The 23,549-nt window shown below is 37.2% G+C and overlaps 1 protein-coding gene and 1 pseudogene across 5 annotated transcripts in view; both read left to right on the forward strand.

The window, feature by feature from the left end:
- Positions 1–23,549, forward strand: part of Cd46 (CD46 molecule) — an 85,389-nt gene that overhangs the window by 23,500 nt on the left and 38,340 nt on the right. For 2 of the 5 annotated variants that reach the window (XM_045144814.1, XM_045144836.1), the window contains exons 5-10: positions 579–776; positions 7,093–7,275; positions 10,170–10,217; positions 17,032–17,073; positions 19,120–19,155; positions 19,872–19,932. In XM_045144814.1, coding sequence (XP_045000749.1) covers positions 579–776; positions 7,093–7,275; positions 10,170–10,217; positions 17,032–17,073; positions 19,120–19,155; positions 19,872–19,932 — 568 coding nt within the window. The remainder of the gene's footprint in view (positions 1–578; positions 777–7,092; positions 7,276–10,169; positions 10,218–17,031; positions 17,074–19,119; positions 19,156–19,871; positions 19,933–23,549) is intronic. The other 3 variants (XM_045144825.1, XM_045144846.1, XM_045144839.1) reach the window with 3 other exon arrangements.
- Positions 809–5,998, forward strand: LOC123459228 (annotated as a pseudogene).

Here is a 23,549-nt window from a genome sequence, read left to right on the forward strand (position 1 = left end):
TGCCACATTTTAAAATGGAAAATTTTCAAAAATAATTGGATAGGAACACTGTTTTACATTTTTCTAAATCTCTGAAGTATCTGTCTTAGAGAAAGGTATTAGAAGTTATTCTGTTGCGTTATCAAGGTTATAGCCTCTGTAAACAATTATTGTATTGGAGAATGAGAGTAAAAACAGTATTACTATGAGCCATGAGTCTAGAGATGAAATATATCTGTAAATTAAAATGCATTTCTCAGTTACTGCTGGTTTCATTTGTCATCACAAACATTTTCTCCTCTGTGATGAACAGCTTTTACTGTGAATAGGACAAAAGTTAGCATCGATCTGCAAATTAATACAAACATTCTCACTTTCAGGATATGGGTTTTGTCCTAGAAGATCATGTCCACATTAATAGTTTAAATCTGAGATAATATACTTTTTCATAAAAATCCTCTTATAGATAAAAACTGAGTTCAGCTCTAGGTTATAGGAAGTCTGTATTGATGAATTTGTTTGTGGGAATTCATAGGACTTGCAGTCTTGATTTTGACCTTGCCTTTTGCCTTTCATTTCTTTTTTCCCCTTTTATAAAGAAATCTTTTGTACACCACCTCCAAAAATACAAAATGGAAACCACACCTTTACTGATATAAAAGTATTCAATTACAAGGAAGCTGTGACTTACATGTGTGATCCTGCTCCAGGGCCAGAACCTTTTACTCTTATTGGGAAGAAACTGCTGTATTGTTCTGGCCACAACACCTGGAGTAGCCCACCTCCAGAGTGTAAAGGTAATCATTTTCCTTCTTGCTTTGTAGCTTAACCTACAAGTAAACACAAGCATATGCACTTCCTTCTTTTGTAAAATTGTTTTCTAATTAAATTTTGTGGAGGTCAAGTTGGATCAAGAAATAATTCTCGTTATGAAATTCTCTCCCTCTTATTCAGTATACACTTGACATTCTACCTTATAGATTGTGAGCTACATACAGCCTATATCATAGGATATTTTGTTTGAAAGAACAAAAATGCAGCATACTCTGGATTGAAATAGAAGTGTTATCTTGTGTCACAAGACACCCAAGTATTCTAGCTACAGGTAATGAGGTATGAACTGTAATTGGTAGCCCTCATTGAATGAATAGTAAACTCTGAACAAAATGATATTTTTTTCAATCTTCAAATGCTTAAGACACTGAAGAATGAGAAGAAAATGGAGACACTTGAAGGGCCTTGGCCTGGAAAGAGAGATACCACTGAAACTTTTTTAAAAAAAGAAGAAGAAAAGTGCCTGGTGTGGTGGCGCATGCTTTTAATCCCCGCACATGCGAGGCAGAGGTAGGAGGATTACCATGAGTTCGAGGCCACCCTGAGACTGCATAGTGAATTCCAGGTCAGCCTGGGCAAGAGCGAGACCCTGCATTGTACAAAGAAAAAGAAGAAAAGTGCCCTTACCTAGTAAGAACTCACAAATACAAGATTGTTTCAGTGGGCACACTCTACTGCTGCTGTTGATGTCCATCCTCCGCTCATGCTGTCGTTTTCCCCTGCCATTATGGAGCTCCCCCTCGAGTCTGGATTACTGCTTTGGGGCCTCGAGAGAGCAGTATTGGGCATTTCCTGACCACCACCATCCATAAACAGACGTAATTACCGTGCCTTTAGAGGTCTACAAAGGCTGGAGAGAAGGTGAGGAGGAGGACGTGCCAGCATTGCATTCTCAATGTGCTCACCTTTACTCCCAGTACTCGGGAGGCAGGGGTAGGAGGAGCGCTGTGAGTTCGAGGCCACCCTGAGACCACACAGTAAATTCCAGGTCAGCCTGAGCTAGAGTGAGACCTACCTCTAAGAAAAAAAAAAAACAAACAATCGCATTCCCACGCATCCTCCTGGGATGACGTCACCCGACTCCGACTGGGCCAGGACAGGCGCTCCACCCCGGCCCCTGCGCCTACGACCCGCCCCTTTTAACCTCCTCGTTGCCCCTTTTCCCGTTAGCCGATGAGTTGCACATGCCATCTCTCCCTGAAATGATGTTTGGAGACAACGTTGTAAGGATCCAGCATGGCTCTGGCTTTGGGATTGAGTTCAATGCTACAGATGCGCTAAGATGTGTAAACAACTACCAAGGAATGCTTAAAGTAGCTTGTGCTGAGGAGTGGCAGGAAAGCAGGGCGGAAGGTGAACACTCCGAAGAAGTTATTATTCAACCGTATGATCGGACCTATACAACAGACTATAAAGGAACTTTGCTTGGAGAATCTCTTAAGTTAAAGGTTTTACCTACAATAGATCATATAGATACAGAAAAATTAAAAGCCAGAGAACAAATTAAATTTTTTGAAGAAGTTCTCCTGTTTGAAGATGAACTGCATGATCATGGAGTTTCAAGCTTGAGGGTGAAAATTAGAGTAATGCCTTCTAGCTTTTTTCTGCTGTTGCCATTTTTCTTGAGAATTGATGGGGTCCTCATCAGAATGAACAACACAAGGCTTTTACCATGAGGCTGACAAGACCTGCACGCTACGAGAATAGACTTCATGAGAAAGCAAAATTGCTAATTTAATGCGTGTTCCACCTTCCCTCTTCACAGAACCCACTGAAATATCACAGTATTTACCAATCAGGGAAGCAGTCTGTGAGAAGCTAATATTTCCAGAGAGAATGGATTCCAAACCTGGAGATTCACAAGAAAGTAAAGCTGTGGAATAGAATGTGATACAACATGTTCTCACCCTGGACTCTGACTGCACCCCTTGGCTCTCTCTCTGTAGGGGATGTTTTATTGTGAGACTTAATTCCTTGCTTGCGTACAGATTTGCTTTCACCTCAAAGGAAAGAAAAAAATAAAGGATCGTTGCAGGCAGGTTCCACTCAACTGCTATTTGTACTGTGTATCTTCAGATTTATACTCCAGGCTTATAGGTTCTGGAGGTAAATTTGGATTCCTAAATTGTCACTCAATATAATCTCAGCAGTAGTGATGTGTGTGTCTCGTGAGCAGTGGGTGTAATCTGCATTGTTATGAAACACTGTGTTTTCCTGTGAACAGATGAATTTGTGAATTAAGTCCCAATGCCTTGTGACTTTCATAGGATTCCTGGCTGTGCATGTGGATGTACTGGCTCTATGCTGTGCGCTTTCTGGTGTTTACTCACACTTCTAAAGAGTTGTGACTTGTATCAATATTGTGTGTATATATACACACACTTGTATTTTTTAAAAATTACTGATTTAAATGTTTTAGTCCCTGAGTAGTCTTAGATTACTTATTTTGATAATTCATTGTTGAAAATTGTGGAGTTAAAATGATTGACTTTTTTAAGTTAAAAAAGTGAAAGTGAGTAGGATGAGTGTATTTCTGAAGATTTCATTGGTTTATTTCTGTGAGGGATACAAAGAATATGCTTTGGCCATTATTAAATATGACATATATCATTTTATATTTATTTGTCCTAAATGTCTTTTGTAAGAAGAATAAATAATACAGAATTACATATCCAAAAAAATATTGTTTCAGTGAAAAAAATTAATCAGTGTAATTTGCTACATAAAGAGTATATTAAAAAACACACACACACAAAAAAAATCCTGGTATCTTAGTAGATGAAAAACAACAAACAAAAGCAACAATAACAAAACTAACCAAAGGTATTTGACAAATTTACCATCCTTTCATGATATGATTCAGCAAACTAGAAGCTGAAAATAACTCTTTCCACCTGATAAATGACATCTACAGAAATCCCCTATCCAGTAGTTACTTGATGGTAAAAGATTTGCTTCTTTTACATTAAGAAAGGAGCTTGGGCTGGAGGGATAGTGTAGCGGTTAACACGTTTGCCTGCCAGGGCAAAGGATTCCCCAGGACCCACATTAGCCAGATACACAAGGGATAAATAAATAAAGTATTTTTTAAAAAAAGAAAGGAGCTAATTAAATTAAAACCAAGGCAAAGTTGTACATTCTAATCACTCTGTATTAGAGTTCCTGCCCAGTGTAATAAGGCAAGAGAAGAAACAGTAAAATTGTGTCAGCATATACCCTGAGATACCATGAAATACCTATTAGATTGGTTGAACTTCAAATGCACATAGCCAACAATGTCATGTACTGGCGAGAATATTGTAGTTAGTTTGAATGGATGACCCCCCCCCGCCATTAGATTCAGGAGTTTTATTCAAGCTTGTAACTTGATGTCATTGTGAGTAGCTCCTTGGGTCTAGCCCTAATATGTGTTTGGAAGTGAGTCTGAGTTCTAGTCTAAAGAGAAACAGAGTGCTTGAGCTCTGTCTGGGGATCCTGAATTGTGCTTGCTGTGGAGTAAGTGGTGGTTTTTCTCTCTGTGTGGACTTGTGAAAGGGGATCAATGTCTTCCACCGTTATGGAACTTCCCCTGGATCTTTAAGTTTCAAATAAATTTACTTGTGCCTAGTCTGGAGGTTCATCCCAGCAATATGAAACTGACAGAATTTAATACCAGGAGTAGAGTAGAATTGCTAAGATACATCTGACCATGTGGATTTTGGTCTTTTGAAACTTTTGTTTTGGAGGAATCGACATGGGCTTGATACAACTGAAGAGTGGTAACCCAAGATGTATGGACTAATCTGGTAAAAATTTAAAACTGCTAAGTATAGAGAAAATTGTATTTTGAGACTTTGCTTATGAACTTTCTAAGGGGAAAGAAAGATGATAGAAAACTTTGTTGGAATTGGAATAATGGCATCAGGGTTGGCTGCATTCTGCTGCTCATGCCCACAGAGTTTGATCAAGGTTACATATGTAACGGACTGATGTGCCTAGTTAAAAATATAGAACTTAAAGTTTTAACGGAAAAAACTTTAAAAGTTTAAGATTTGTGGATACAGAGACTGGTTTTAGGTTTTTGAAGCTGCTATTGTCAAGCATATCAACAATTTTAAGAAAGATGACCCAATTATTTATATTAAAACAAAAGAGAAAATGCCTGTGGTTATTCTACCCCAGAAAGGTTAAATGGCAAAAAATATAACATTTTTGAAAAGAGTTAACTAAAAGAAAAGGACCTTCTCTTCAAGGTCATGAAGTATATTGTCCCTGAACTTAAAATAATTGTGTCATGCACACCTGGTTTTGTTTTTGGTAACATAAGAAAATATGTGTGGAATGGGTCATAAAGTACACAGTTTCAGGAGCTGCTACTGAGATGCAGATGAGGCAGAGCATGATGACCCTTTTAAAGAGGCTGATGAAGCCATTGGAAGATGGTCTGTGGTTTACATAGAGACCCAAGGATTTTTTTGGATCTACCAGGACTGTACAAGGCCGACCATGGAGCACTGTTGGCTCAGGATGGAAGTTTCCCTAGTACTCAGTCCAGCTAGAGTGATGGAATTAAAAAATCTGAAGACTGTCTGTCACTGGTTATGATACTGGGTTTGAACTACAGATGTATTATATTTGCTTTGATGGTTATTGAGTTTCCAATGGTCTGGTCTCTTCTTGTTTTGCCTTACAACAGTTGGAAATATTTACTCTATGCCTTTATATGTTAAAATATATAACTTTTTTTATATTACAAGACACAGCTAAGAAACATTCTTAAATCTGAGATGAAACTTGGAATTTTGAAACAATCTTAAAGTTGGTAAAGATTACAAAAACCTTTAAAGTCAGACTAAATACAATTTAAAACATGAGATGCTTATAAATCTATTGGGGGCCAGGGACAGAATGTGATAGCTTGATTGGATGTCCCCCAGTAGATTCAAGGGTTTTATTCAAGTGTGTAACTTGATGTCATTGTGGGTAGATCCTAGACTCCAGTCCCAAAGTGTGTTTAGGGGTGGATCTAAATTCTAGTGTAAAGATAAACAGAGTGCTTGAGCTCTGCCTGAGGTTCCTACGTGTGCTTGTTTGTGGTGTAGGTGGTTTTTCTCTTTGTATGGACCTGTAAAAGGGGGCCAACTTATTCTGCCATTATGGAACTTCTCCTGGATTTGTAAGGCTCAAATAAATTCCCTTCCTCCCATAACTGTGTCTGGTCTGGAGGTTCATTTTAGCAACAAGAAGCTGATTGCAACATATGTGCAGCACTAGGAATTCATACATTGCTAAGACAAGATGGAACAATCACTTTGGGATGAATTCAGCAATTTCTTATAAACATACACTTGCTGTCTTAATTTTCTCATTGCTAGAATAAAATACCTGAGTGGGAAGTAATTTATGAGAGAAAGGGTTTCATTTTGTTCGTGGTTTGAGGGCACACAATGAACCACAGGGAGAAGGCAAAACAGCAGGCATCTTCATGTTGGCAGGATTGTGTAGCTAGAACCCCTAACCTTCTCATATCTTGGTGGAACAGCAAGCAGAGAATAGACAGGAAGTGGATCTGGGATATAATATCTCAATACCTGCCCTCACAATGACAATTGATTTCTCTGATTTCTCATAGAAAGCTATTGGCTAAAGAATATTGGTGTCTGTTAGGGGCTAAAAGAAAAAAAAACTCTCAATCTTTATGTTTTTTCAAATTATATGAAAATATTTTCACTTTGAGTAAAAGCTGAGAATCTCACTAGCCAACCTGCAATAATTGCTAAAGGAAACTCTGCTTCTGAAAGGAAACAATACTATATAAAATTTAGGTCCACAGGGAAAGGGAATAACACTCAGAATTTGAAGCTCAAGTAATATCTTCTCAGAAAAAATATTTACCTTTTTATAAAAGGAAAGTACTGTTATCAATGTCTGTGTGGCATTAAGATTTATGGAGCTACACAGTATCAAAAGTTGCTTTTGAATTTAATGGAAACGTACATTACAGTCAAAACTTTCTCAGATTTGCCAACAATGGAATTAGAGGGTGGCCAAAAAACTGTTATTACCATTCTATTTTTTAGAGGGAAAGTGTTAGGTTTCTCTGAACCTGTTTACCTAAAATGGAAGTCCTTTATGTAAATTTTTAAACATGGAAAAGCATTTTTTTGCTTTATTTTAACATCTAGTATTCTATTCCTTTTGTCTGTTCCCAGTGAAATTCACACTTTCTAATACTGGTTCTATGCTAAACTGGATTTCTCTTAAATTCTGCTTTTTGGTTTTTTTAAAAAATCTTTTCAGTGGTAAAATGCCCATTTCCAGTACTTGAAAATGGAAGACAGGTATCGGGATTTGCAAAAAAGTATGTCTATGAAGCTACAGTGATGCTTGAATGTGACCAGGGGTATTACATGAATGGCAGTGACACAGTGGTCTGCAGTGCAAATAGTACCTGGAAGCCCGAGATCCCATTGTGTCTAAAAGGTACACAAGCTTGTCTTTATTCCCATCTTGGTTTCTTATGTGGTAGTTGTTTATTTGCTTGTTTTTTAAAAAAAATATTTCTTTGACATAAAGTATCACTCACAGAAAACCTGAAAAGTGGCAGTTTTAGCATACATCTGCCTTGTGAATGTTCATCTCTGTACTGGATGTATGAGATAAATCCTGATGCTATGATTTTCTGTCTTTTTCTCAGGATATAGTGTGTTATGTTAAGGATAGTGATATATAAGTTCTCTTAGTAAGTATATTTAGGTTTAAAAAGTGTATTGCTACAAATTTGGGAGCAAATTAAAATATGATTATAATTTAAAAACATGAAAACATTATTATGAAAGTGAAAGGCTGGTCTAAGTTACATTATTTTGCTTTCCAATGTGGACTCCCCTCAGTATAAAACATCCAGCTTTGAGTTATCCAGGTTTAGTAACTTCCTGCTTATATTTTTCCAATAATCTTTTAAATTCCTGGTCAAAATACTAGCAATAACTCCCATGAATGCCCAATCTACATTGTTATTTTATTTTCAGTCTCATCACTTCCAAGAACAAATATCTAGCCTCTAGTATCTCCAATTTAGTAATTTTCTGCTTATATTATTTAAAACATTTTCAATTCCTGGTGATTTTTTTTACATATCCTTTGAATTTCTGATATCTACTTTATTCATCATTTCAGTAGTATAAGGAAAAAGCATATATTTATAGTCATCCTACTTTACACAGTGACTCTTAATATTTTATTTGCCATGCTATTTACAGGAACAGGAATGTAAACCTGGGAAAGTTATGTCAGTTTTAAATGTTTTACATTTGTGTGTGAAATGATTAGGGTTTAGGTTTAGAGTATGCTGAAAGCACTTCGGGTGGTACTTGGTGTGTAGGAAGCAACTCAAGGCAGCTAACATGCCTCTACTACTCCAATTAGTGATGAGGAAGGTACTCAGCTTCTGTTTAATGTGTTTTCTATTACCTGCTTTGCTACGTAATTCTTTCTTAAAAATATGTTGACACTTTCCCTCTTAATCTTTCTTGTCCCAGGTTGTATTTCATTTCCCGGAAAGCAACCAGTTTAGTTTGTTTGCTTTTATTTGTCTTATTTATTTATTTTAGAGGGAGAAAGAGGAAGAGGGAATGGGCATGTCAGGGCCTCTAGCCACTGTAAACAAACTTCAGATGGATCTGGCTTACGTGGGTCCTGGTGAATTGAACGGGAGTCCTTTGGCTTTGCAAACAAATGCCTTAACTGCTAAGTCATCCCTCCAGCCCCAGTTTAGCTTTTGTTCCATCTCTCCATCATCTATATATCATTATCTATCTATCTGTCTGTCTGTCTGTCAATGATCTATCTACCTATCTATCATCTATCTATCTGACATAGTATCTACTATATAGCTGAGGCTGACCTTGAAATCATAACCTCGCATCAGTCTCTCTGAGGTCTAGCCCACAGGCATGTACCACCATGCCCCAGACTTTCAGTTATTTACATAAAATACATAGAAACTGGGAAATTTCTGCTGTCTCCAGAGCAAGACCTGAGTTTTCCATTTTTTCCCACCTTAAACTATTATTCCATTTTTTTCTTTACTAGGGGGTCTTATCTGGAAACAGAAAGTGGTTTTCATAGCAACTGAAAGGCAGGGAGAGTCTGTATTACTGAAATAAAGTGGAGAGTTTCTTTTAGGAACTCATGACCAACTGCTATACCTAAGCATGGAGAGGTATCTTGCTGGAATCGAAGAAACAGCCTCTTCTTCAGTACTGTTTACTGTAGCTCCACTTTGGTTCAGCAGAAACAAGAGACACAAGGGTAGTGTAGCCAAAGCAGACTCCAGGTTCTTGTCTTCACTCAGCTAACTTCATTTCTCTGAGTTGTAGTTTTCTATGAGCTTAATGAAGATGTTGAATTCAACCAAACTAAATTATAGGTTCTGACTTGTTTAATGACTTCCTATGTCCTCAGCATCTTAAAAGATGGAAAGGACGGTATATACTCACCTGGCAATCAGAACACCTTTTTACAATTCCCACAGAACCTGGCACCTCCTAATACCTCTTCAACTACCTTAGTTGGATGCTGGGGATGGAAGGGTTGGTAAAGCGAGGTATGAAGACTGTGATTTTCCTCTGTGCAATGTATTGTCTATTTGCTCACATGCTCCACCATAGCATTCTAAAAGAGTTGACCATGAACATTTGATAATATGTATAACACTAACTTGGTGTTCAAAAGACAAGCAGAACTGGCTGTTAGAAAAATTTATAACAAGAAAGCAGAGGGATCTTTTTATAAAAATCAAAATAAAAAATCTTGGTGGGATTATCAAGTCAGTTTTTATCTTCAGTTAGGGAGACTTGTATCAGGAGTATACAATGTGCTGATGTTATAGTCTTAATGTTTAGTATGAAAAACTAAGAAGTACTAAGTGAGAAGATAAGATACCAGTTTTGTTAAATGATGCATTGGTTTTGCTTCAGATATAAATGTTTACTTCAAAGATATTTTTCTGATTTGATTTACTATTACTTTCTAGGACTCCCATTGCAAAATGCAATACTATCATCAAATATTTTCATAGGTTAAATCATCAGAAGCAGAACTGTAAAGTACAGAAAGTATGTTTGTCTTCACTTGATAAAATCTGATAAATTTTTTTTTTCAAGGCTGGATCTTGCACTAGCCCAGGTTGACCTAGAATTCACTATGTGGTCTCAGACTAGCCTCAAACTCACAGTGATCCTCCTACCTCAGCTGAGATTAAAGACATGCACCATCATGCCTAACCTGTTTAGAATTTTTAATATAAAAAGTTTAAATACATAATATTGTATTGATAAGTGCAGTGAATTGATACACTCAAATTATTTTTCTAGGTCCTAAGCCTACTCATCCCCCCAAGCCTCCAGTTTACAATTACCCAGGTTTGCTGATTCTTTGTTCTACTAATATAATTAAGAATTCCATGAGTGAAAGGAGAAAATGATGTCTTCCTTTAATTTTTATTTCTTTTTTAAAATATGGCTGAACTTTTTGTTTAACATTTTGAAAATTAATTGGAGGGAGCGTAGTCTCACTATGATGCCAGACTATCTTCAAACCCTTGAGCTCAATCAGCTCTTGACTAGAGGTGCACACTACTGAGCCCAGTGCTCATTTATTTATTCATGTCCTTTGTCCATTTTTCTACTGAGTTTCTAAAATATTTTTGTTGATATTTAAAAAGTTAAAATATTTTATCTTGTTTATTTATTAGACAGAGAGAGGGAGGCAGATAGAGACAAAGAAAAGGTACATGAGGGCTTCTAGCCACCGCAAATGAACTCCAGATGCATGTGCCACCTTGTGCATCTAGCTTATGTGGGTTTTGGGGAATTGAACCTACATCCTTAGGCTTCCCAGGCAAGTGCCTTAAGTGCTAAGTCATCTCTAGCCCTTTTGTGGATTTTTTTTTTTTGAGGTAGGGTCTCCCACTAGCCCAGGCTGACCTGGAATTCACTATATAGCCTCAAGGTGGTCTTGAATTCATGGTGATTCTCCTACCTCTGCCTCCTGAGTGCTGGGATTAAAGGCATCTGCCACCACACCTGGCTCTTTTGTTGACTTTTTAAGAGTACTTTATACATTGAAACTTTTAAAATATGACATAAACACTCTAGTTTTTTATTTGTACTCATCAGGCTTAAGTTTTTAAAAATATTTTTATTTATTTTCAAGGAGAGAAGTAAAGAAAAGAAGGAAGGGAGGGAGGGAAGGAGAGAGGGAGGAAGGAAGGAAGGAAGGAAGGAAGGAAGGAAGGAAGGAAGGAAGGAAGGAAGGTAGGAAGGAGGGAAGGAAGGAAGGAAGGAAGGAGGGAAGGAAGGAAGGAAGGAAGGAGGGAAGGAAGGAAGGAAGGAAGGAGGGAAGGAAGGAAGGTAGGTAGGCAGGCAGAGCATGCCAGGGCTTCTTGTTGCTGCAAATGAATTCCAGATGCACACATCACTTTGTATATCTGGTTTTACATGGGTACTATGAAATAGAACCTAGGGCATTTGCAAGAAAGTACCTTAACTGCTGAGCCATCTCTCCAACCCAGTTTTGAGTTTTTATACTGTTGCATATGTGTGTGTGTGTGTGTGTGTGTGTGTGTGTGTGTGTGTGTGTGTGTGTATGGTAAAATTTGAAACAGAAAACATTGAGTAAAAGATGAGTGCTCTTTCTGGCACTGCTTAGCAGGGCTTCTTTTCATCTAAAGGTTCTAAAAAGTTTCTAAATACTCTTATAGGTCACTTGTGCATGTATTTTGGCACTTTTTCCTTTTCTTAAATAAAAATTATACTGCACCATGTATTTTCTATCAAATTTCAGTTTCTCTAGATTCCTAGCCAGTAGTAGTCATACTATAATTAACTATTCTGTCAATACAATGACCATGTATATGTTCAAAAGTTTTATGTAGGCTCATGATTAGATGTATCTTTCCCCTAATGACTATCAGTTTGTGTTGTACAAAGAACTTTGGTACTTTCCAAGCTGGAATTATATGAAGATTTCAGTTGTGTGTTTAGACTTGTTTCTTTGTATTTAAATTGTTGATATCTTTGAAATTTATGATGGTATATGGAATGAGATAGGTTTCTCCCACATACCCACCTACCTACTCACCTAGAGGTGAAGAAATGCAATTTCTTGGTGAACAAGTTCTTCAGTTGGGGAGAAGACAACTTACTCAACTTTTCACCATCCTTATCTCACAGATATTCCAGCTTTTTTTTCTCCTTTGAGCTCTGTCAATTTCCATGCTAGATTCATCTTGTTTACCATAATACTCAATGTTTTAATATCTGGAAAAACACATAATTAAACTTTCCGTCCACTCTCATGTTAAACTTATAAATGTCATGTATAACCAAACAGTACACTCACATTATTGAGTGACCATCAGCACTGTCCATTCCTAGAGCATCTAGTCATCTCTAACTGCAATTTCCCCTGTTGAACAATGACTTGCCAGAACCTGGTGATTGCAGTCTACTTTTTTGTCCTTCGACTTTACGTATTCTGGGTACTTCATACAACTGGCATATTTTTGTGCCCTTCTGTTTCTTACTTATTTCATGTAGCTAAATGTTTTTAAGGTCTGTCTAGCCTCTACCATTTTGTTTAATTGCATTTTTTATTAAGAGTATATTTGTATGGATACATCATGTGTTGGTACTACAAGTCCTTCATCCCTGCCCCTTTCCACTGAGGGACATCCTCAGTGGAGCTGCTGGTATTCCCCATTGGATTGTGGGCTATGTGTTTTGTGGGAAGCAGTCAGTAATTGTGTGGGGAGGGAGAGGAGGAATGCCTCTGGGTATGCCATCCCAACCTGTGGCTCTTAAACTCTTTCTGGCCTCTTCTACAAAATTCCGTGAGCTGTGGTAGGTGTGTTTTAAGTCTACTTCAGTGATAAGCTCTCTGGAGTCTTTGGATTTCTGTTTTGGGGTATGTTGAGTATCCTCAAAGTCTGCCTTCTTCACCCTGGCACTAATTACTAGCTGGCCAAGGAAGGAGAACTGTTGCTCATCATACCAATTATTCTGTTGTTACCTGGGCCTTGGCTGAAGTATAAGGGATGGTTTATCTCCTGGGGTATCACTTCTGAAAAAGAAAAACCAATAAAAACAGATTCTCCAGTGAATAATGAAGTCAGCATAGGTTAAATGGGATAAGCATTGTTAATTTAGTGTGATTTTCATGGATGTAGGCCCTCTTTTGGCCAAAGACTAGTGGGAGCTTGTGTTATTGGACACCATAATCTTGGTCTCCATAGGATTTGACCTGGTTCCCAGTTCCAGCTATGGGTTCTTTTCCACTGATGGGATCTCTTAGCCAATCAGAAAGCCATCAGGTACCCACCAAGGCTGTGTGCCACCATTGTACTGGTATGTACTTCTTTTCAGGATGGTAGCTTCCAAGTACCTTTGGCCCTTGCCTGCTCACACTGTTGTTGGTCACTTTCCCCCAGTAGCTCAGGTAGAGCATTACAGAACTAGACAGGTTTGCCATCTGGGGAATGGCTCCCTTTGGGATTCCAGCAGGCCCTCTCAGTGTTCTGAGTCAGCAGTATGTGGTGTCTTCACCTTTACCTCAGGTATGAATTCAAGTGCTTTGACAGAAGCCTGTACTGTTTTGGGGACCTAGTAGGTCTCTCTGATCAACAGCTCAGTGTGCATAGCAATTGATTTCTGGTACAGGGAGTTACAGGCCAGAGACAAATGTTTTAAGATTAGGCGTCATCCCATGCTCTCCAGGGCCCTTCTTTCCAGACAATCCCTGCATACTCCTATTGAAGGTTAAATCTTTTAGTGTACCTTCAAGAAGAAATATTTCTATGGTACCAGTTCATTTTGGGAAAAAGTATTTCTATTTTACTTATTTATGAGAGAGAGATTGGGAAAGAGGCAGAGAATGATTTGGGGTGTTTGGGGCCTCCTGCCACTGCAAACAAACTCCAGGTGCAGCACCACTTTGTGCATCTAAATTAACATGCGTACTGGGGAACAGAACCCAGACCCTCAGGTTTTGCAAGCAAGAACCTTAACCATTGTTCCATCTCTCCAGCCCCTCTATCCTTTATTTGTGCCTTTTATATAGGAACAATACTTCATGATATGTCTTAACCCAGTTTGTCTATTGATTCTTGTGTTGATAGACTTTGACTGGGTTTGGTCCACTGTGGCTATTCTGTATACTACTGTTTTGGACAAGGAGATCCAGATAACTATTCAGTCTCCATTTTTACTTCTGATAGGTGCTGAGGAGTAGAATTGCTGGGCCATAAATGGTGCTATTTTCCTTTCTGAGGCACTGTCAAGCTATCTCCACAGAAGCCACACCATTTCACATTCTTTCCAGCAGTGTGCAAAAGTTCCAGATTTTTGACATTTTCACCATCAATTGTAATAACTGTGTTAGTCTGTTTTGTTCTGCTACAACAGAACCCCATAGACAACACTTATAATACACAGAAATTTCTCTCATAGTTCTAGTGTCTGGAACCTAGCATATGAAATTGTTAGAATTGGAATAGGCCTTCTTGCTACATCATACCATGGAGCAGGGAAAGGACAAAGAAAGGAGAAAAAGTGAAGGGGCAAACTCCTGCAAATGAAAGGGGCAGACTTATGCTACAATGAATGAACCTACCTTCAAGATGACAGTATAAGTACACTTGTGCCATCACGATATGACTCACCTCTAAAAGCCCCCATCTCCCAGTACCCTTTCATTGGCAATTAAATTTCAGTTTTGGAGAGGACAGATATTCAGACCACAGTACTATGATGGCAGATGTAAATTAATAGTTCATTGGAATATTATTTGCATTTTCATATACCAGTGATGTGTTGAGCATCTTTTCATTGCTTCTTTGTTATCTGTGTATCTTCTTATGGAAACATCTGAGACCTTATTCTCAATATGGATATGTTGCTGCATAGTTTCAGAAGTACTTATATATTCCGAATAGTGATCAACCATCAATATATGATTTATAAATGTTTCCTCTCATTCTTTGGGCTGCCTTTTTACTGGTCTAGGGTATTTTAGTGCACAAAATTTTTAGTCTTGATGAAACTCATCTATTTATATTTTACTGTTGCCTGTAATTTTTGCATCATATGTAAAAAATCCTTGTCAGATCTAATTATGATGAATTTACCCTGTGTATTCTAAAACTTTTATAGTTTTAGATGTTGTGCTTAAGAATTGATCAATTTGGAGTAAGCTTTTCTATGTGGTAAGGGCCCCCCTAACCTGACTCTTTTAGTTGTGAATATCCATTTCTCAGAACCATTTGTTAAAGCAAATACCTGTTTCTGGTACTGTTATTGTAATCACTTGAAAAACTTTATTTCTTAGCTCTTTTCTATTCTGGACATCTGTGTGTCTATCTTTATATCAGTACCACTCTTTTGATTATTGTAGCTTTGTTGTAAATTTTGAAATCAAGAGTCTTGCTTTCTTCTTTGGCCCCCATGACTTTTCATATTAATTTTTGGGTGGATACTTCTGTTTCTGCAGAAAGCATCAATAGGATTATGCTAGGGATTATAAAAAGTCTGTACATAGCTGTGTGTATTGCAGATAATAGGCAGTAAAAACTCTCTTAGCTAATGAACAAAGGATGTTTGAATTAGTCAGCTTTTGTTACTGTGACAAAATACCTAAGAGAAACAATTTAAAAAGAAGATAGATGCTGGTTTTGAGCTAACACCACTGTCATGGGCCTGAGGTGAGGCAAAACATTGCGGCAGTAGAAGAGGAAGGCAGAGGAAGCTGTTCATTTTCCAACCAAAAGTAAAGAGGAGCAGAGAGGTCAGAGTTAGACACTGTTTAGAGGCATGCCCTCCTTTCCTCTCAGGGCCTACATCTTCCAGCAGGGCCTACCTCCTAGTTTCTATCAGCCTTAATGCTAACATCAAGTTAGGAAACCCTCAATGGATTAATCTATTGATTAGATCAGAACCCTCAAAAATCAGTCACCTCTCAGTAATTGGATCTACAGTTAGAAACCTAGCCTTCAACATATGAGCCTTTTGGGGGACACTTCATATCCAATCCACAATGCTGTATTTTCATTTAGTTATCTCTCTAGTATTTTTTAGCAGGGTTGAGTTTTTTTTTAAGATTTCATAGTATTAGTTTTTGCCTCCTTGCTTAAGTTTATTCCTATTTTATTTTTAATAGTATTCTAAGTAGAAATGCCTTAATTTCCTTTTTGAATTATTCATTTTTCTTAAATGGAAAGACAACCAATTTTGTGTGTTGATTTGTATCCTAAGACTTTCCAACACACTAGTCCTAATAGCTTTTATTTATGTGAAGTATTTGCAGAATCCTTATGACTCTCTATATAAAAGAACATTTCATCCCAAGTCTGAGACTGTAGTTCAGTTGCAGGGTGTTTGGCCAGCATGCTCAAGGCTTAGCAGCACAAGAAAATAAAGTTCCTGCCATCTGCAAACATAATTTTATTACTTTCTTTCTGACTTATATTCCTTTTCTTATGTAATTATTTTGACAAGAATTTCTAATAATATGTTGATTACAAGTGGCAAACAGGCACCCTGTATTTTTTCTGAACAAAGAATAAAAGTTTTCAGTTATCCATTATTGAGAATGATAGTAGCTATTGGTTGTTCATATATGCACTTCTTTTTGTTGAAGTTTCCTTCCATTTCAGATTAGAATATTAAAGTAGTTATTGATCCCTCTATCTTTTTTCTTTTTTTTGAGGTAGGATCTCACTCTATCCCAGGCTGACCTGGAACTCACTATTTAGTCTCAGGGTAGCCTTGAATTCACGGCAGTCCTCCTACCTCTGCTTCCCAAGTGCTGAGATTAAAGGCGTCCACCACCACACCCATCCAAACCCTCTATTTTTTAACTTTAATTAGAATTACATTAAATTCACATACTAATGTTGAGAATATTCTGAAAATAAATTTGTATACTAATACACAGTATCACCATAGGGAATGTTAGTGGACAGGAAGAAGAAAGAATCTAATAATAATAGTAACAATAATATAAAATTAAGACCTTTTATAAAGCTACTCAAAATAAGAAATATTAATACAGTTAAAGAAAAATAAAATTTTAAGGGATTTGTACATGTATGAAAAAAACAACCTGTGTATTTTAAGGATTTAAGCTTTGCTTCATTTTTTTTTAAATTTTACCTAATCTATTTTTTCACTTATTTTCTAGGATATCCTCATCCACGTGAAGGACTGTTTGACCAAGAATTAGGTTATTATTTTAGTTATATATAACACCAGAGTATGAGACCCTACAATTTACATAGAGATATAATATCATATGTTTCTATTATTAAGGAAGAAACAATATGTCATTAAGTTACTAGTGATAACTGACATTTAGGGTATCTTCGTGAAGATATGATGACAGATAGAAATACTAGTATTTGTAGAAACATGAAAGTACAGTTTTATAGAAGTGCCACAATATAGGAAGGTTAGTAGAGTGATTATTATTTTATAATGGCAATTGATAAATTGTCTTCCTATTCATATATGATGAACTCAAAATTAAAACACTTTAAGGGTCTAGGGAGGTGACTCAGTGGTTAAAAACACTTGTTAACACTATAAGTTGGTTATTAGATTTGTTTTTGTTTTCTGTGAGTGATTGTTTAATGCACTTTATATTGACTTAGCCACTTCATTCAATGTCTATCAATAAAACAACATAGTCTTGACAGTTAAAATTCAGTGAAATTAAGAGATTTATTGATAGCTAAAACAAGACAAAATTATTACTTTTTATTTATTAGACTAGTTTAGTAATGGTTAATACTTTTAAAAATTCATCTTGGCCTTCTTTTTTCATATAGTTGTGTCTCCATATCTATAGGAGATTTCATATAGGACCTCCACAGATACCCTAATCTATGGATGTTCCTGAGTCCCTCATGGATGTTGGCAGTTATACATAAGCTGGGCACCATCCTCTTAACACTGCACACTGTCTAGAGTTTGCTAACTGTGTCTAACACAAAGCCAATGCTGCAGGAATGGGCCATACACATTGTTCATGGAGTAATGACATGTTTAGAACAGATGCACTTGTTGCTTGACTATTTCTCTATATAACAGATTAAGTCCTGGAACCTGTGGGTGCAATTGTTCAATATGTAGTTTGTCCTCAGCTTGCCAAGGGGTTGCATCATGATAAGCCCATAGTAAATTGAAAATATCCCAAATTGAAATGTATTTAGCATACCTAACCTGTGGAGTTCCAGGATGAGGACATGGTCAGAGTAATTGTTTCACCGTATGACTGAGCTTTGTAGAAGTTGTAGCTTTGCCATTGCTGTCCAGTATCTGAGATAGAGCCATACATTATAATGCTAGCCCAGGAAATTTCAGAATTCAAAGTTTAGTATCTGGTTTCTGCTGAATGTACATCACTGTCAGTGTAAAATGAAAAAAGTACACCCAATCCGCCACAACCTGAGCACTATCTTTACATGCTGTAGCTTCAAACTGGTCAAACTGTCACTGTGCCAGTAATCCCAGTGCTTTCCTGAACTGTTAAAACATGTGATAACTGTTTATAGAATGAGAAGAACAGAATCAAGCATAACACCAACTAGCAATGTAATGCAAACAGTGACACTTTAGAAGCAAAGGTACTGCTAACAGAAACACTTGTAAAGGTTAAAATGTTGCAGAATTTAGGATTCTTTAGTCATGTGTTTGTTCAAATTCTTCTGTGTAGTTGTACCCACATGTGTTGGAATTTCTTAAGCATACCAGGCAAGAGCTCTACCATCAAGCAGCTGTTTTCTTCCTTATATTGTACTTTTAGCTCTTTGGTACTTAGGACCTTGGGTGGGGGGAGGCCATGAGGAAATAAAGATGGTAAGAGTCTGATGTTCACATAAATGTGATTTGTAAAGAGTCTGAAAATGGAATCACTGTGATAAATTAATAGAAATATGACATATTCATACTCATGATCAACTTTTTAGGAAAAAAATAAACTGAATTCCTTTCAAAGTCTTAAGAACTGGTAGAATGCATATGGTACTAAACTAACTATAAGGGGACGACATGTTTTTAAATGATTTTTCTCTAGTAAATACTAATTATTCTATAACTAAAGAGAAAAATAATGAAAAGTAAAGTTCACAAGTGAAACCCCAAACCTGAAAACTGACTTAGAAGGGCCATGTTTTCAAATGACTGGAATGTGTCAACTGTCTGCCAAACCACACGGATGAACTCTTACCATGGTGCTCAGCATCTACTGCTTTTATTTTTGTTTTTTCAGATGCATGGATCATTGCTCTGATTGTTATTACTTCAAGTAAGTGTACCAAATTTTGACACTTAAAATCCATAGATTGCTGTGAAGGAGTACATTTCTTAAAATCGTTTCCAGCTTTATGGTTTTTATAGCTTGAGATTTAGCAAGCCAGTTTAAAAAGCCTGGCCCTTTATATGATATGCCACTTTTTGTTATTTTTATTCTTTCATATTCCAAATGTCTACATAGAAATAGTCTTAAGAAATACATACTTTCTTATAATGTAATCAGTTTGCCTGTCAATTTTTGGTTACTTTCTAAACTAAGCCAGGATGCTTCTCTGGCTTGTTGTGAATTGTGTGATTCCAGGGGACTTGATGTTAATAAGGAAGAGTAAAAATGGAATATGAATGCATAGTAAGGAAATAAATAATAATAAATAAAATACTATTTTCTTTTTTAAAAAATGTTATTTATTTGAGAAATAAAAACAAAGGCAAAGAGAGAGCACATGGATGTGCCAGGGCCTCTTGCCTGCAAACTGCAGGCATTTGTGCCACATTGTGCGTCTGACTTTATGTGGGTACTGGGGAAATGAACTTGGGCCAGAAGGCTTTGCAAGTAAGTACCTTTTAACTGTGGAGCCATCTCCTCAGTCAAAATGCTATTATCTTACCACTGAAAGATAACTAACACTTATTTTTTCTGCTTGTATTTTGAATATTGGTAATCAGTTCTCAAACTCATATGTTACTATTTATTTTTTCCTTTTGTAGTTGTTGGAGTCATTGTAGTTTGTCTCCTCCTGTACAGATGTCTTCAACGCAAGAAGCAAGGGTAAATAAAGAGTATTTCTTCTATCTTGTTGGCTCTTATCTTCAGTGTTCCTTCATGGATCTTAATTTTACCTTATACATTGGATGCAAATTTTAAAAACTATGTCTGCAGTAGTTGTGTCCAAATTGCTTTTCTTTGCTAAAATATCTTCAGCTACTTTAAACATAATTGCAATATGAAAAATCTGCATAATAGCTTTATCAGCTATTATGACAACAAGAAAAATTTCTGTATAGTTAGAGGTTTAAGTTGCTTAAGAAACCATGAACCAAGCCAGGCATTGTGGCACATGCCTTTAATCCCAGCACTAGGGAGGCAGAGGTATAAGGATCATCATGAGTTCAAGGCCAGCCTGAGACTACATAGTGAATTCCAGGTCAGCCTGGACTGGAGTGAGACCCTACCTTGAAAAACCAAAGGAGAAATAAATAAATAAATAAATAAATAAATAAATAAATAAATAAATAAACAAATAAATAAATAAATGAGACCTTACCTCTCTAAGTATATATCTGTTTCCTAAATTGTAAAGTGGCCAAAATTAAATTTAAAATATATCACCTAGAGACTTTGAAGCTCTAGTCACTGGAATTTTTATGATGGGAATTTCTGTATGTCCATTTAACTCAGCTGGTAGCTAAGCTATGCAGGCATCTCATACAAATGTCCATATTGATTTCTTTCATATATATATTTGTATGGGTATATCATGTGTTGGTACCATCTTTTTCCTACTCCCTGCCCCCATTTTGCTGGGGGCCCTCCTCAGTGGGGTTGGTTGCTGGTATTCCCCATGGGGTTGTGGGCTATGCGTTGTAGGGACATCATTCACTAAGTGGCAGGGGGGATGCCTCTGGGCATGACATACCAACCTTTGGCTCTTACAATCTTTCTGCCCCCTCCTCTGCAAATTCCCTGAGCTGTGGTAGGTGTGTTTTAAGTCTACTTCAGTGGTGAGCTCTTAAAAGCCTCTAGATTTCTGCTTTGGTATGTGTTGAGTATCCTCAGTATCTGCCTCCTTGACCCTGGCACTGATTGTCAGGCTGACCATGGAAGTAGCACTCTTGCTCTTCTAACCAATTCCTCTGTGGTTTGACCTGGGCCTTGCCTGGACCCCAATAAACCATTGGGTGTTGTCAAAGACCTTCTATCTACTTCTCTCCAGCACAAAAAGCCAATAACGCATCGACATTTAAAAGCCTGGAGGGAAAGGTTGCAGGTCTTTTAAATTTGTAGGTTTATGTCCTGACCATTAGGGAATCCTTCGCAGTGTTATTCAGCCCTTGGGAACATTGCCCTCCGGTCTTGGCATTTCCACTGTTTTTCTATCATGAATAATATTGTCTCCCACAAAAAGGAATGACAGATTCGTAGATTTGTAGATCAAGGGCTCTCCTGACAGGGGAATTAAACTCTCCCAGAAAGAAGCTATCTCCTTAAACTTAGAGGAAGTCCTCCATGTTGTTCCCTGAATGATTTCTAGGGATCTATGTGACCCCAACATGTGGACCTGCATAACTTATCTGGCTAGGAAATGAAAAGTTCAGGAAGGAAACTTTCCCTCACTCCCTTTTCATCTCCTTTCAAGTTTCTCCACTAGTGCAGCGGAGAAACTGTAAGCTGGCTTTGCAAGCACTCCAAAGCAGCTAGGATCTGAGGACGGGCTCAAGTATGCCAAGACGTCTCCTCCTCCTTCTTTCCCAGTGGCTCCTTGGCAGTCTCGGGGGCACTCTCCCTTATTTCTCTTTCACAAAGCTGGACTCAGCCCGCAGGCCAGCTGTTGCTTTGGCTACTACCTCCAGGTATACCAGACCCGACCCTGGGTAAGAGCCTGGAGACAGGGTGGGGCTGATACATCCCAGGTGTGTGCAAGCTCCTGCCCAGCCACTGCTTGCAATGCCAGCACCATGAAGCAACAAGGAAAATAAAAAAGGTCATGTTTAATTAAAGCCTATGGTGAACTAAAAATTTACATAAACAATACCATTGTTACATGATATCATAAAATAATTACTGAGTTTATGTTCTAGGTCAACTTCAACTTACATAGAGGATTATTGAAAACAACACAATTCTCTCTGAGGTGGTAACATATAATTTGCCAGGTATATTAAAAACATTGTAATGTCCTGTTACTTAAAGGGAGGAGGCAACTGACCTAAGTTTTAGGCCAGCCTGCCTCAAGACAAACAAAATTTGCCTTAGTTACTCCTAATAAAATAATTTCCCAGTGTGTTAGAGGTATTAATGACAAAAATTATCTTTAATCTAACTACTTGATAGTCAGTGAGTAATAGGTGTAGTTTCTCTTAATAGTCTTATAAGAAAGATGGTTAATTATTGGGTGAGATGAGTTGATTGAAGGAACTGGAAAAAAATTTTTCAATGTTGAACATAGAATGCTTGTTAAAAATACTTTTTAAGTGGTACTTAGAACAAAATGTTAAAGTATGTGGATAAAGATGTGCAGGTAGGAAAGAATTTTCAGGCTAAACATAAACACCAAGCCTAAATTTAAAGATTTTTCAACTGTTTACAAACTTTTAAGAAACAAACAAAAAACTAATTTTCAGGCTAAAATATGTTGGGATAACTTGCTTAAGCTTTATCAAATTTAAGTCATGGGTAAAACGTAATTTTTCTTTTCTCTGAGGTAGGGTCTCAGTCTGGCTCAGGCTGACCTGGAATTCACTATGTAGTCTCAGGGAGGCCTCGAACTCACAGTGATCCTCCTACCTCTGCCTCCCAAGTGCTGGTATTAAAGGCATGCACCACCACACCCAGCATAAAATTATTTTATGTTAATAAAAATATATGTGGTTCAGAAAATCAGTAGCTATCAAGATTAAGCTAAAATCATTGGTTGTCAAATGGTGTTTTTTCTTTCAAAACAATCTTGTCAAAGGTTATATTAGAATTTAGCTGTTTTGGATCAACAAAGCCCAGATTCTGCTCTATTGTATGTAAAGTAACTGTCTCATTCTTGACATCTTAAGTCCAGTGCTTATAACAAAATCAACTCTTAAGACATATTCTGTACTTTAGGGTACATGCTCAAACAATGGTCCTCATCTGAGAAAAATAATTTCAATGTTCTCTGAGTAATTGGTTTCCACACAGGTATCTGAACTAATCAAAGATGGTTTCAAACACAGCTGCTAAGACTTTATACTGTCTTATTTGTCCCTTTCTGACAATTTCTAGGCTAAATTAATTAGTTTGTTTGTAAATTAATTGGTATTGTTTTCAAGACTGATAACAGGTTCTGCCTGTATTTATAGCTATTAGATAGTTAAAGTGGAAAATGTACCTACTTTCGATCCCTCAGATATGGCTTATGCGGCCACAGGACAACAAAAACTTAAAAGGTTGGACAAAATGATTTTAAGAAGCTCTTGTGCCATTCTTTAACTAAATCTATTCAGTAATCAAATGTGCTCTGTATGTACATATATCAGGCTGGTGTAACTTCCTTTCTAAGTGTGTTAATCACCTATGTAGAAGCCAAAGCCAATTGGAATCATTGGAGCAAAAAGGGCCAATGTTTTGGCCTGTGCTCCCAGGTCATGAGGCCACTGGAGATGATGGGACATTTCTACACTGGCCCCTGCTAAGTC

This window comes from Jaculus jaculus, chromosome 1 (genome assembly GCF_020740685.1).
Source record: "Jaculus jaculus isolate mJacJac1 chromosome 1, mJacJac1.mat.Y.cur, whole genome shotgun sequence".
NCBI classification, from domain to species: Eukaryota; Metazoa; Chordata; class Mammalia; order Rodentia; family Dipodidae; genus Jaculus; species Jaculus jaculus.